This window comes from Labeo rohita, chromosome 22 (genome assembly GCF_022985175.1).
Source record: "Labeo rohita strain BAU-BD-2019 chromosome 22, IGBB_LRoh.1.0, whole genome shotgun sequence".
Lineage (NCBI taxonomy): Eukaryota > Metazoa > Chordata > Actinopteri > Cypriniformes > Cyprinidae > Labeo > Labeo rohita.
In genome coordinates this window covers 36,027,959-36,043,792 of record NC_066890.1, presented here as the reverse complement: position 1 = coordinate 36,043,792, position 15,834 = coordinate 36,027,959, and the positions used below count along the sequence as shown (strand labels likewise).

The following is a 15,834-nucleotide window of genomic DNA, read 5'->3' as shown; positions in this document are numbered from 1 at the left end:
TTATTACGTAAAAGTTTAGATAGATAGACAGATAGATTATATAATTTATATAAAATATAAATTATATTATATTATTAAAATAAAAAACACATTAATTATAACAATTAAAATGCTAAATAATAATAATAATTTTCTATTATTAATGATATTAGAATTACTGTAAAATTGCATAAAAATTTAGATAGATAGTAAAGAATATTATATTATATTATTATTAAAATACAATCATATAATTTTTATAAAATGTAAATTGTATAATAATAATAATTTTTATTATTAAAACAGAATTTCTTTATTATTAAAAATAGAATTAGTACAATTTTACACAAAATTTAGATAGATAGATAGACAGACAGATAGATAGTAATGAATAAAAATTATACTATTATTAAAATAAAAATACTATTATTATTATTATTATATTAGTACCATAATTAAAAATAATATTATTATTGTAATATTATTAAGTTGATTGTTGTTGTTATTGTTATATCTGTTGATATTAATTGTAACGATTAAAATGATATAATAATAATAATAATAATTGCTATTATTATTGAAATTAAAAAGTAGAATTACTATAATTTTACATAAAATGTAGGTAGATAGACATAGCTAGACATAGATAGATATTAAAGAATAAAGAATATTCTATATTATATTTTATACTATTAAAATAAAATACTATCATTATTATATTATTATAATTAAATTTATATTATTTTAATATTATTAAAATAAATGTTGTTATATCTGTTGATATTAATTATAATCAATACATTTATAATATTTTAATAATAATAATAATAATAATAATCTATGTTATTATTATAAAAAATACTGTAATTTTACATAAAAAGTAGATATAGATAGATTTAAAGAATAATATAATATAATATTACATTATATTATATAATATTTTATTATTATATTATATTATATTATGATTATTTTAATATTATTATTGAATTTTTTTAAATTAGAAAAATATTTTTATTAAATGTATTATTGTATCTGTTGATACAATAATATTATTGTTAACAATTAAAATTATATAATTATAATAACACTAATAACTAATGTAATGTAACACTAATACCACAATTACTACTACTACTACCAATAATAACAATAATAATAATATTGAAAAACATTTTTAAAATTCATGTTCTGACTAAATTTTTAACTCAAGTCACTGAAAATCAGATTTTTGCAAAACATCGCTTTTAATATAAAAAATATTAAATTAATATTAATAATATAATATTACAAATATTATTTCTTTTTTTTTAGTATTTTGAAAAAGCATTGTAAACACAGACTACTTGAGCAATGTTTTGTGAACTTTACACTACCCATTCTTGCATAATGTCAGTGTTAACTTTTGACATAATTCTGGTCCCATCCAAAAACATTTGGAAGGGATACATTGTACATTGTCCTCCTCTTCCAGCTCTTTGGCCCCTGTCTGGATCATTCATTAACCGAAAATCACAGCCCCTGCTTTTTCAGACATGATGCAACTGTTTGGGTAGTTTTCAGTCATTTATTTATTTAGAGTCATTTATTAAACTGTCTGCCTTATTGAGTGTTATTTGTATTTGTTGCTACATATTGATATACAGATGCCAAATGTCATTATGTTCTTGCCCAAATTTTTAACGAAGCCGTAGTCAGAAGCAGAAGCTTTTTTTGGGAGGGTTTCCCAAAGTCTGACCAATGTTTGATGAGAACCCCTCCTCAAAAGTGGTTATCTGTTTAGACCGGAGAATCATTGCCAAAAGATCTAAAACCAGTCCACAGGACAGGTTAATTATTCCAAAGATACGTTTGCCGACGCTTTATAGGTTGCACGTTTGGGAACCAGGGTAGTCAGCAGACAAGCGTGTGTGCAGAAAGTGTGTGTTTTCTCGCAGTCATGGCTAAGCTGGTGGAATGTGTACCCAATTTCTCAGAAGGGCGTAACAAGGAGGTAAGGCAAACATAGAGAATGGTTCAATTGAAAAAAGTAATGTTGACGTTTCTTCCATCAATGTGGTTTGAACACCGTACTGAAATTCTCCGAAATTTCAGTTTAATAAACAAAGCTGCAACACTGCTAATGTAACCACTTATTTTCCATGCAAATGTAAGCTATATCCTGTCAATGTGCAAGACTAATGATTTCGCTGTATGTCAACAACTAGAAGAATAACAAAGTCCAGTAAACCATAAAAACTGCTGTACAAACCAGTGTGCTTAAGCTTTCAAAATAAAACGATACCATAAAAATACCCGTTTTAAAACACAACCTAGTTTAAGTACAAGAAAAGTACCTGTAATCCAATGACACCGGAAGTCTCGCACATTCAAAAACATTTTAAAAATGCCCGCGTTCGATTTAGTAAATCCAAAAACATACAGCCTACAGTTTAGCACGATTATAGTATAAATAACACCTCGATTCGGTTCTTAATGTAAACACACGTTTAGTTCGATTTCTGAACGGTTCTTTTACTGTATCAAAAGGCGCAACCACTGTAGTTATATTTCCGAACGAATCACAAATGAGCCGATCGTTTTTATTCACAGAACGAACGATGTAGTCCGATTCCTGAATGACTCGAATGAGTTGATTCTTTTTACTGAGTCAAAAACAAACAGCGCGGCCAGGGTTCTTTTTGTGAACCAAAAACACCGAACAAGTATAGTCCAGTTCCTAAATGAATCACTAGAGTGAGTCGGTCCCTGAACAAACGACTCAGTTTGTTCATTTTAGTGAATCAAACACACTACAGTAACTCTGACCCTGCGTCCCAATGTGCATACTATCCACCCTATCTGCCCTAAATAGCATTGAAAATTACTACTGTCACATAAAATTTAGTATATTTAGTATGCACATTGGGATGCAGTCTGAGACTTTACTAGATTAAACATTTTCCCCCTTTTAAAAATTATTTTATGAAAAAAAATAATAATTCTAAGTCTATGGCTGATTACAAAAAAGGCCAAGTAAACTGTAAAATATGCCAAAAGACTGTGAAACTGCATTAGAAGTCAGTGTAAACACCTTTTTGAAATGTATTTTTATTGAAATTTTGAAATCAAAAACACGATTCCCGAACTAACTCGCCTGTTCTTTTTTGTCAGTTTCCCAAATGAATCACTATAATGATTCGGTTCTTCTTAATTCACAGCATTACTAGCGCAGTTCGATTCCTATGGGAATGAGACGAGTCGGTTCATTTTAGTGAATCAAACAAGCTACAGTAACTCTGAGACTTCAATCACCAGATTAAACTTTTTTTTTTTTCCTGTTTCAAAATTATTTTATGAAATAAATGATTCATAGGTCTATTGTTGTTTATATAAATTAAGGCCAAGTATTAAATTTAAATTGCCAAAAGACTGTGAAAATGCATTAAAATTCAGTCTAAACACCTTTTGCATTGTTTTGAAATTTGTGAATCAATTGCATTTCTTTTTATAAATATAAACTGCACACTTCAAAAAGTAAACTACTTATGTTAATACACTAAGTAAAACTACAATTTACAAATGATAAATCCAATATTGTAAAATTGAGCGTTTTGCAATATTTTTTACCAATATATAATATCCAGGTCATTGACACCATTGCTGATGCCGTCTCTGCTACGGAGGGCTGCAGTTTGCTGGATGTCGACCCAGGGTCTTCAACAAACAGGACGGTGTACACTTTTGTGGGCCCACCTGCGGCTGTCATCGAGGGGGCACTGAACGCCGCCCGTGTCGCGTTTAAACTCATAGACATGACCAAACACTCAGGTACAGCTGTGGAGGCTGTTGCAGGTGTAGCCATATCGTGAGTAACATGAGTTGCTTAGTTTACTAAAAATGATGTTTTTGAACAGGCGAACATCCTCGGATGGGTGCGATGGACGTGTGTCCTTTCATACCAGTGCAGAACGTCAGCATGGAGGAGTGTGTACAGTGTGCCAATGAATTTGGCCAGAGATTGTCAGACATGCTGAAAGTGCCAGGTGTGTTTGTACGAGCAAAGGTCATGCCGTTTGTTACCTGAATCATTTGAGAATCGCTTCAGTTTTGAACTTCATTCTCCTTTCATTCTTGTCTTGGTCTTGTAGTCTATCTCTACGGAGAGGCGGCTAGAAAAGAGAGCAGAAGGTCACTTCCCTCCGTCCGTGCTGGGGAATACGAAGCATTACCAGAAAAGGTATGAAGAACTCATCTAAACCTGAACTCTGTTCACTTTTCGATCTTCTCAAGGCCTGTTCACACCAAGAACGATAACTATATTAGCGTCCACACTAGCGCACAATAACTTTCTGTTTAAAAATTCGTACAACCTCACACAATTTTTGTGCCGGTCAAGTTTAGGGGTGGGGTTAGGTGTGGTCCTTCTTACACATCCCTATGAATTTGCCTACTCGTAAAATATGTATGATTTTTCACAAATCATATCAATTCATATGAGTGAGGTTTAACGAATTTGTACAATTTAGCCATATTTGTCAAAAATGTACGAATTGCTGTGAGATCTGTTCGGCGTTTTGTCATCTGTCGCTTTAAACGCTTGAGTTTGGATTCTGATTGGCTGTCAATTTTTTTTTTATCATTGATCACCTGAAAAAAAAATGCTCTAAAAAGTCATTCAAACTATATCATTTCTCTGTGTTGTTCATATTTTTTCGCACCAATTATGCGATTTGTCCACAAGGTGGCAACAATGGCCTGGCCAGTTAGTTTGCAATTTGTTTTTAAAGGATTTTCAAGGATAAAACATTCTAGCAGTGTTGGAGAAAGTTACTTTTAAAAGTAATGCATTACAATATTGCGTTACTCCATGAAAAAGTAACCGAGTTAGTTACTTTTTATGGAAAGTCATTCATAATGTTACTTTTGTGTTACTTTTTGTCATCCGCACTGGGGTTGCTTATTTGATTATATTTATATTTTTGGCAAGGTAAAAGACCTTGTTTTACTTATTTGAAAAAGTAACTCAGATATTTCGTTGTAATTTTAAAAGTAATGCGTTACTTGAAAATATAATCTGATTACACCGCTCGTGTTACTTGTAATGCGTTACCACCAACACTGCATTCTAGTGCGCATTACTTATTTGAAAACGTCATTCAGATATTTTGTTGTAAATTTAAAAGTAATGTGTTACTTTACTAATTACTTAAAAAAGCAATCTGATTACATCACTTGCGTGACTTGTAATGCGTTACCTTACCACTTCATTCTAGTGTACATTACTTGTTTGAAAAGGTTATTCAGATATTGTGTTGTAAATTTAAAAGTAATGCTTTACTTTACTAGTTACTTGAAAAAGTAATCTGATTTCGTAACTGATGTTACTTGTAATCTGTTACCCCCAACACTGCATTCTAGTGCAGGTTACTAACTTGAAAAAGTAATTCAGATATTTCGTTGTAAAATGAAAAGCAATGCATTATTTCATTAGTTACTTGAAAAAGTAATCTGATTACGTCACCGGTGTTACTTGTAATGCATTACCCCAACACTGCATTCTAGTGCACGTTACTTACTTGAAGTAAATCAGATATTTTGTTGTAAATTTAGAAATAATATGTTACTTTACTAGTTACTTGAAAAAGTAATCTGATTACATTACTCACGTTACTTGTAAGGTGTTACCCCAACACTGCATTCTAGTGCACGTTACTTACTTGAAAAAGTAATTCAGATATTTTGTTGTAAATTTAAAAGTAATACATTATTTACTAGTTATTTAAAAAAAGTAATCTGATTATGTCACTGGCGTTACTTGTAATGTGGATTGTCTATCTTTTTTTACACTCTATGGTTCCAACACTTTAGTTAGTGTGTTGCAATAACGAATGCACATGGAACAGACAACTAGATGTTTGTCTGAAAATAGTAATAACCATAAGAACTCTTGACTTACAAGCTGAGGTAATCAAAAAACAGATTTGCTTTGCCAGTAATAGAGTGGTGGTTGCTGAATTGCCATAAAAAATCATATTAGAGGAAAATGATGAGTCATCACGTTGGCTTTTCTGTTTAACTATTGAAATGAGGTGTAGTGGAATATTAGATTTCCTAATCCCAAGTGATAGTGTTCATAAGTGATCGAGACATTGTCCGATTCTGAGTGAGACTCTTAGGCACTGGGTGGCTGTAATTGTTACCTGACTTGGTTAAACTGGTTCCCCTGTGTGGTCAGGGCTACTGTGATTGTCGTCAGAGGTCACCTGAGTGTCGGGAAACAACAGGTTCAACGTAAGTCAGGTGCATAGGGGAATTTCTACCACAACGTCAAAACTGAAAAATAGTTTAAAACTACTAAAACTACTGTTAAAACTACTTGATTTAGCAAAAAAAACCAAAACAAAACAAAACAAAAAAAATAGCTAAAACAGTTAAAGCCAGCTGATTTTGCAACCCAAAAAGTTAACAACTAAAACCAGCTGATTTAGTAAAAAAAACAGCAAAAACCACTTCAAACTATCTGATTTAGCAAAAATATTTAAAAAGCAGTTAGAACCAGTTGATTTAAAAACAAAACAGCTACAACCATTTTGCAAAAACAGTTAAAACCAGCTGATTAAGCAAAAAAAAAAAAAGTTAAAAACAGTTATAAAAACAGCTAAAACCAGTTGATTTAGTAAACAAAAGCTAAAAAGTTAAAACTAGCTGATTTAACAAAAAAGTTAAAAACAGATAAAACCCGCTGATTTAGTTAAAACCAGTTTAAAACCAGCTAAAACTAGTTGCTTTAGTAAAAAAACAGCTAAATCCAGTTGATTTTGTTAAGACCAGTTAAAACCCAGCTAAAATTTATTGAAAACAAAACAGCTAAAACAAGCTCATTTCACAAAAAAGTTAAAACCAGCTGATTTTGCAAAAAAAAGTTAACCAGCTAAAACTAGCTGAAAAGTTAACAACCAGCTAAAACCATAAAAAAACATTTAAAAAAAAACATAAAAAAACATAATTAGGTATATAAAACTAGCTGATTAAGCAAAAAAAAAAAAAAAAAAAAACAGCTAAAACCAGTTGATTTAGTAAAAAACAAACAAACAAAAAAAACAGCTAAAACCAGCTCACTGAGCAAAAATAGCTGATTAAAATAACCAGCTGATTAAAAGTTAAATATATCTTTAACTAGGTAAAACTACTTGATTAAGCAAAAAAGTAAAAAAAAAAAAAAAAAAAACAGTTAAAAAAACAGCTAAAACCAGTTGATTTAGTAAAAGAAAAAAAAAAAAAGAAAAAAATAAGCTAAAAAAAATAAAAAGTTAAAACAGCTAAAACCAGATAATTTAGTAAAAGAAACAGCTAAATTGTAGCCAAAAAAAAACCAATGGTTGTCTAGTATTTAAGACGAAAGTAACTGGCTTAAGCTTGCTTGGTCTTCTAGCAGATCTCCAAGCCTGACCAGCTAAGACAAGCCAAAAAGTGGCCAAAACCACTTTAAAACCAGCTTGGGAGACCAGCCAAAGCAGCCAACCAGCTTAGGCTGGTTTTAGCTGTTTTTTTTTTAATAAGTAGTGAGTTGTTAAGCTTTGCTTAGCACACCAAGTCAGACCAGTCTGAAGGTCTAAGTTTGGAAGGTCAGTCTGAAGTTTGGCGATTGTAGCTTTAAAGTTCTAGGAGAAGAAACTGACTAAATTTTGGCTCAGAAGAAGAAGCAGCAGCTTAAATAGTAGATCAGTAAGTTGGTTTTCTCAAGCCAGTTTAATAAATGTACTTTTTTGACTTTTTGTTCTCTTTCCCCCAGTTGAAAAAGCGAATGGGCTCCTGAATATGGTCCCGCCACCTTTGTGCCTTCGTGGGGCGCCACGGTCACCGGAGCCCGAAAGTTTCTCATTGCCTACAATGTGAATCTTCTGAGCACAAAGGAACAGGCTCACAGAATCGCACTGGATATTAGAGAACAGGGCCGTGGGAAAGATCAGGTAGGTCCGTGTGTGACGTCACTGTGCAGGTTTTAAGCGTGCGTCAAATCTCGAACTTGAGAATAAATGCAATCTGACCTAATTATACGTATCACTTCCCTGAGGCTTTGATTAGGTTCTTGTTCCTGTTAATGAATCTTCACTGAATCTTCCTCCTGCAGCCTGGGCTGCTGAGAAAGGTTCAGGGAATGGGATGGTACCTGGAAGAGTCCAACCTGGCTCAGGTGTCCACCAACATCCTGGACTTTGAGGTGACGCCCATGCACACGGTGTATGAGGAGATCTGTAGAGATGCCAAGGTGAGTTCATATTCAGAGCTGAATCGGAATCATTTGAAATTGAATCAGAAGTGAATCGGATTTGTTCATTCTACCTGTCCAGGATTTGAATCTTCCAGTGGTGGGGTCTCAGATAGTCGGTCTGATTCCTCTGAAGGCGATGCTGGAGTGTGCCGATTTCTACATCCAAAAAGAAAAGCTCTTCGTTGTGGAAGAAGAGCACAAAATCCGATTGGTGGGTTCAAATTAACATGGTTAAACATTCAACACAGCAGCAAATCAAAGATCTTATTTTATTCCTCTTTCATTCATTGTTCTATCAGGTTATCAGCAAATTAGGGCTCGACTCTTTGGGGCCGTTTGTTCCAAAGGAGAGAATCATAGAGTAAGACTCAAGATACATTATACATATAAAAACTGACTTTATTTTTCTGGCTGAAGCACTGTGTCTGATTGGTTGATGCTGAGTTTAGGTATATGGTACGGGACAATCAGGACAATGGCCGGCTAGTGTCTCTGTCTCTACAGAAGTTTGTCCACAGCGTTGGGGCCAGAACAGCAGCTCCTGGTGGAGGGTCCGTTTCTGCTGCAATCGCTGCTATGGTATTCATATATATAATTTTATATGAATTTGAATCATTTTTGGATTATAATAACAATAATAATAATAATAATAATAATATATGTGACCCTGGACCACAAAACCAGTCTTAAGTCGCTGGGGTATATTTGTAGCAATAGCCAAGAATACATTGTATGGGTCAAAATTATAGATTTTCCTTTTATGCCAAAAATCATTAGGAAATTAAGTAAAGATCATGTTCCATGAAGATATTTTATAAATTTCCTTCTGTAAATATATCAAAATTTGATTAGTAATATGCATTGCAAAGAACTTAATTTGGACAACTTTAAAAGTGATTTTCTCAATATTTTGATTTTTTTGCACCCTCAGATTCCATACACTGAAATAGTTATATCTCGGCCAAATATTATCCTGTCCTAACAAACCATACATCAATGGAAAGCTTATTTATTAAGCTTTCAGATGATGTATAAAGCTCAATTTTGAAAAATTGACACTTATGACTGGTTTTGTGGTCCAGGGTCACATATATGAACATATACACACACACACACACACACACACACATATATATATATAGATATATATATATATAATAACATCTATAAAATTGTCAAAAATTGTAATAAATTGCGTGTGTGTATATATACTGTAATATTTTTATATGTATTTTAATACTTTTAAATATCTATCATTTTTGTTCATGTATTTTAAAAATATTTATATATTTTTATTATTTGTAATCACTTATGTTGGATGTTGGATTATAATAATAATAATATAATTGTAATAATTTTGAATATATATATATATATATATATATATATAAAAATCTATACAATTGTAATAGATTTATGGTAATATATAATATAATATTAATAATAATAAATTGTGTGTGTGTGTGTATATATATATATATATATATATATATATATATATATATATATATATATATATATATATAATCCATATATATCGTAATATTTTAATTTTATATGTATTTTAATACTTTTTAATTTATCTCTAACAGTATCTAATATAATAATTATATATAGGAATATTTATATATATATATATTTATAAGATTATAGATACTTATAAAATATGTATATTCACATGTTTATTTTAAATTTATATATATATATATATATAAAAATTCATAAACATAAAATATATAAAATATAAAATATGTGTTTTTTTTTTACATTTTTGAATATTATATACACCCACAGCCACATTTTTAATCATTAATTATCAATAATAGTATTTTTATTTTATATGTATTTTAAGAATTTTGAACAAATATTATATATATATATATATATATATATTCAAAATTCTACATAAAATATATTTATAATGATATTTTTGTATTTTATTTATAGATTTTTAAAAAATAATATAGAATATTTTATTGTCATATATATTACTTATTTTTATGCGTATCTGTCTCATTGTAAGGGTGCTGCTCTGGGCTGCATGGTCGGTCAGATGACGTACGGGAAGAGGCAGTTTGAATCTCTGGATGCGGAAATGAGGAAACTCATCCCTCCATTTCATGAAGCTGTGAACGACTTATTACTAAAAGTGGATGCTGATTCAACAGCCTTCAACAGCTACATGGTACATGACCCACATATAAACAATGTACAATGGCTTTAAAAGTATTTGGCCACTTAAAATGCATTAATAAAATTGCCATTATATATATAGGCCACTTGCGTAACATACATTGTCACGCACCAAAAATGCGATAATTGTTTACTTGCGTGTTTCTCTTTACAGGCCGCTCTGAAATTGCCCAAAGGCACACCTGATGAAATCAAAAGGTATGGTTCATCGCATCTGTGATGTTTAAACAAACAAAAAGTTTGACACTGACATTTTCATCAGTTAAACTAAAGACAATACATGTCACAAGAAAATAAAGGAACATTCTGTATCATGCTAAACCAGTTTAAGCATCTGATTGATGTAAAGACATGTCATACATCACAAAAACAAACAGGCAGGGGAACATCCTGACTAATATAACTACCATGTTACACAACCGTTAAACTAGCATTTATCTGCCAAAGTAAACTTTTCTCTTTGTGGAGATGCAATTATAGAATACAAATTACAACTGCACTGGCAAAAACACACATAAACATGGCACAGTAACTACGACAACCTTTGGATACAGTTATTTTGGGACAAGGCACTTACTGTATCTGTTGGATTTCTTCTTCTTCTTCTTCTTCTTCCACTCTGGAAGTCTATGGCAGCCTATAAAACCATTTGAGGGAAAGTTATGAAATTTGGCACACAGCAGTGGTTTTCAAACCTGTCCTGGAGGCACCCCTGCCGACACATTTTGCATTTGTCCTTTATCTGACACACCCGATTCAAATCATAAGCTCATTGGTAAAGACTGCAAGGCCTGATTTGGGTGTCTAATAAGGGAGACATACAAAATGTGCAGGGCAAGGGTGCCTCCAGGACAGGTTTGAAGACAACTGAGATAGAGGACAGTCTCATCATTCATCACAGCAAATTTGGAGTCTCTAACTCAAACTCTCTAGCGCCACCAATAGGCCAAATTTGTACTTGTGTTTCTGCTAATATCTTTTGAACCGTGAGGTCTAGAAGCAAATTTCCTTTTACCTCAGATTCCTTGACTCGTACCAAAATTGTAATTTCTACAACAATTTTACATTTTCTAACTCGTCCTCTTGCGAGGAAGTTGTGACATTTGGCACACAGATAGAGGACAGTCTCATCATTAACCACAGCAAATTTGGAGTTTCTAACTCAAACTCTCTAGCGCCACCAACAGGCCAAAGTTGCACTCATGTTTTTGCTAATATCTTTTGAACCATAAGTTCCACAAGCAAAATTCTTTTTCTTCTGATTCCTTGGCTCATAGCTGAATGCGTACAAAAATTTTAATTTCTACGGTCAATATTTTTTGCAATACTGAATTTTACGAAATATCTACTTTCATTTTTAGACCATTCTGGCAGAAAGTTATCAAAATCTTTTTGATATACCAAACCGTTTTCATAAAATGTGTTAACGAATTTGACGAAATTTGCACAAAAATGGACATGAGGCTACATTTTCGCAACAGGATTTAGATTCAGACCAAACTTGGTATGTGTTATAACAAGCATGACCTGGGGGCACATAAAAAGTTTTGGCACCACCTACTGGTCAAAAGGTATAAAAATTTGACATTTTTGTTTATATTTTCTGAACACTTTGACCATAAATCATAAGAGGGATCTTGTTAGATTCGCAGTAGCATACCGAATCAAACAATACCAAATTTTGAGTGCGGACCATTTCAAATTTTGTAGTAAAATGCTGTAGTTTTCAAACGCTTTAACTTATTGTTATGAATCTTATGAACGTTATAGAATCTCTTGCAAGAAAGTTGTGAAATTTGGCACACGGATAGAGGACAGTCTCATCATTAATCACAGCAAATTTGGAGTCTCTAACTCAAACTCTCTAGCGCCACCAACAGGCCAAATTTGCACTCATGTTTTTGCTAATATCATTTGAACTGTAAGGTCCACAAGCAAAATTTTTCTTCTGATTCCTTGGCTCACAGTTGAATGCGTACAAAAATGTTAATTTCTACGGTCAAGATTTTTTGCAATATTGAATCTTCCGAAATATCTACTTTCCTTTTTTAGAGCATTCTGGCAGATGTTATCAAACAGTTTAACGAATTGTTATGAATCTTATAGAATCACTTGCGAGAAAGGTATGAAATTTGGCACACGGATAGAGGACAGTCTCATCATTAACCACAGCAAATTTGGAGTCTCTATCTCAAACTCTCTAGCGCCACCAACAGGCCAAATTTGCACTTATATTTCTGCTAATAACTTCTGAACCGTGGGGTTGAGAATCAAAATTCTTTTTCCTCTGATTCCTTAATCATAACAAAATGTACATTTCTATGGTCCAACATTATTCAAAATTTAGAATTTTGCTAGAAATCTATTTTTTTGAACTCGTATTAGATGGTTTGTCTGATTTTCACCAAAATTGGCTCAGATCATCATCGGACAATGCTGGCAAAAAAGTTGTCAAAATCTTGATATACCAAAAACGCTTTCGTAAAACGCATTAACGAATTTGACAAAATTTGCACAAAAAGGAATGTGAGGCTATATCTCAACAATGCTTTAGCGGATTCTGACCAAACTTGGAATGTGTTACAAGGATGACCTGAGGGCACATAAATAGTTTTGGCACCACCTTAAAGATGTAAAAATTTAACATTTTTGTTTATATATTCTAAACAGTTTGACCAGAAGCCATACCGAATCAAATGTACCAAATTTTCCTATGTCAGGCATTTTGAGCGTAGACCACATCTAATTTTGTAGTAAAATGCTGTATTTTTCAAATGCTTTAACGTATTGTAATGAATCTTATAGAATCGCTTGCGAGAAAGTTTTTAAATTTGGCACACGGATAAAGGACAGTCTCATTATTAACCACAGCAAATTTGGAGTCTCTAACTCAGACTGTCTAGCGCCACCAACAGGCCAAATTTGCACTCATGTTGCTAATAACTTTTGAACCATAAGGTCTAAAAGTAAAATTAATTTTTCTTCTGATTCCTTGGCTCATAGTTGAATGCATACAAAAATTAATTTCTATGGTCAAGATTCACAATTCTGAATTTTCCTAAATTACTACTTTTTTGGACTCATCATAGTTTTGGACAGTTTGTCCAATTTTCACCAAAACTGGCTCAGATCATCTTCAGAGCATTCTGGCAAAAATTTATCAGCACACTAACGAATCTGATGAAGTGCTATATCTGCACAACGCTTTAGTGGAATTGACCAAACTTGGTATGTGTTATAACAAACACGACCTGAGGGCACATAAGGAGTTTCTGCACCACCTACTGGTCAAAAGATATAAAATATTGACATTTCTACTTATAACTTCTGACCAGTTTGGCCAAAAATCATAAGATTGGTCTAGTTAGATTTGGAACGGCATACTGAATCAAACAGTATCTAATTTTGGCATAGGCCATTTTGAGTTTTGTAGTAAAATTTTGTATCAACAAATCATGTCTTTAACATGGGTGTCCAAACCTGCTCCTGGAGAGCTACTGTACTGCAGAATTCAGCTCCAACCCTAATCAAACACGAATGAACCAGCTAATCAAGGTGTTCGGGGCTACTTAATTAAGTCTGGAGGAAGGTAGTTCTCCAGGAGCAGGGTTGGAGAAGCCTGTTTTGAGTAACTAAAGACGCTCCTTAGCTCTTCATTTTACCTCTGTTGGCCCTTTAATTGCTGCTAGCAGCTATATTTTTGAAACTGAGACTGATTAACTGAATGTTGTTCTTTGACAGGAGGGAGGAAGCCATGCAAGAGGGTTTGAAGGCGGCAGTGGGTGTCCCTCTGTCTCTGGCAGAGAGAATAAACACACTGTGGCCCATTCTCAAAGAGATGGTGAAGTATGGAAACGTGGCATGTAAATCAGACATTCAGGTGAGACTATAATATTTTTTAAATATGTGCTTGTGATGAAAAAAAAATCCGTCCAAACAAAGCACTTTTCACTAAGACCAAAATGCTGATTTGGCATGACTTTGAAATTTGTTCATAAGCTGATATCAGCATATTTTCAATGCATGATTCCCGTCATGTGCAGGTGGCAGCTAAAGCTTTGGAAACAGCCGTATTTGGAGCGTATTACAATGTTATTATAAACCTGAAGGATATCCCGGATGCTTCGTTTAGGGCTGCCGTAAGTATCAGAAAGCATTTAATGACTACTATTGTGTTTATAGGTCAGGATTCCCATAGAGCACTTTAATAACCTACACATTTTTCGGCATTCAGTAACCACACTTTAAGTGATACGAAACTTGTTTTGAGGAACTCAGAAATGTCAAAAAGCTAATTGGAATTGTTCCTGGTGATCATGGTAGTTTTTGTGGTTTGTTGATTTTCAGACTGAAGCAAAAGTGTCTGCGCTGTTAAAGAACGCCAGAGAGAATGCTAACGTAGCACTGCAGATGGCTGACCAGCGGAAATGAAGCAGACTGTAATTCACACCAGATCTATAAAGACAAACTGATACTATAAAATTCTCTGGTGCATGACCTATAGACTTCATTGTAGGAGCATCTCACTGTGTCGTTCCAAACCCGTAAGACACAAATTAAGATATTTTTGATGAAATCCGAGAGCGTTTTGACTCTGGATGAACTACCAAGTTCAAAAAAAGTATTCTTGTAGCTTCATAAAATTACGGTTGAACCACTGTGTTTCCTAGACTATTTTATCAATGTAGTTGCATTGCTGTCTATGCAAGGTCAGAAAGCGCTCAGATTTCATCAAAAATATCTTAATCTGTGTTCTGAAGATGAAAAGGTCTTATGTGTTTGGAACAACATGAGGGTGAGTAATTAATGCAGAATTTTCATTTTTTGGGTGAACTATCAATTTAAGGATGGCTTTTTGGCAAAAACAAATCTTGCAAACTTACACTAAAGGTGTGACAAGAATAACAGGGTGCTTCTTTTGACAATAAGCAAACAGCCAGAAGATCATAGCAACAACTTTTCAATGCACTGGCAACCAACCAAATATTTTAGGATAACAGCAGCGAGGTTTGCACAGACAAGCAGCTCTCATATTTCAATAGACAATCCAGAAATACCTTTCTTGCCACTTCCAACAAACTAATTTAAAGTGAGTGACAATGTAATAAGTGAAGCAATTGCAGTGCAACACTTTATAGGTATGCAAACGAGCCTGATATTTTTCATTAATTAAAACAGAGTTGTGGTTTGTGGTGTCATATTCTGAATAATCTGACTCATCCTGTGTCTAAATCCAAGGTAGATCTTATAGTTGTAATGATTGGTCATTATGTACACTAACATGCCTCCAATAAACTGATCAAATAACCAACAGATTAATGATTTTGGTTTTATCATTGCAAATATTTCATTAAAAACTGGTTTATTCTCCATTACACCTGATTTTACCTCACTGAGGAGTGTTAGTT

The 15,834-nt window shown here is 33.0% G+C and overlaps 1 protein-coding gene across 1 annotated transcript; it reads left to right on the top strand.

Moving 5' to 3' along the window:
- The first annotated feature begins 1,786 nt into the window (after positions 1-1,786).
- On the top strand, positions 1,787-15,741 carry ftcd (formimidoyltransferase cyclodeaminase). Its single transcript, XM_051095073.1, is given in 15 exon segments — positions 1,787-1,972; positions 3,606-3,789; positions 3,876-4,004; positions 4,110-4,198; positions 7,503-7,504; positions 7,754-7,931; positions 8,093-8,230; positions 8,313-8,444; positions 8,533-8,594; positions 8,683-8,812; positions 10,257-10,418; positions 10,581-10,624; positions 14,168-14,306; positions 14,470-14,565; positions 14,774-15,741. Coding segments are annotated over 15 exon segments (1,623 nt in total). The 5' UTR covers positions 1,787-1,918; the 3' UTR covers positions 14,858-15,741.
- The last annotated feature ends 93 nt before the right edge of the window (positions 15,742-15,834 follow it).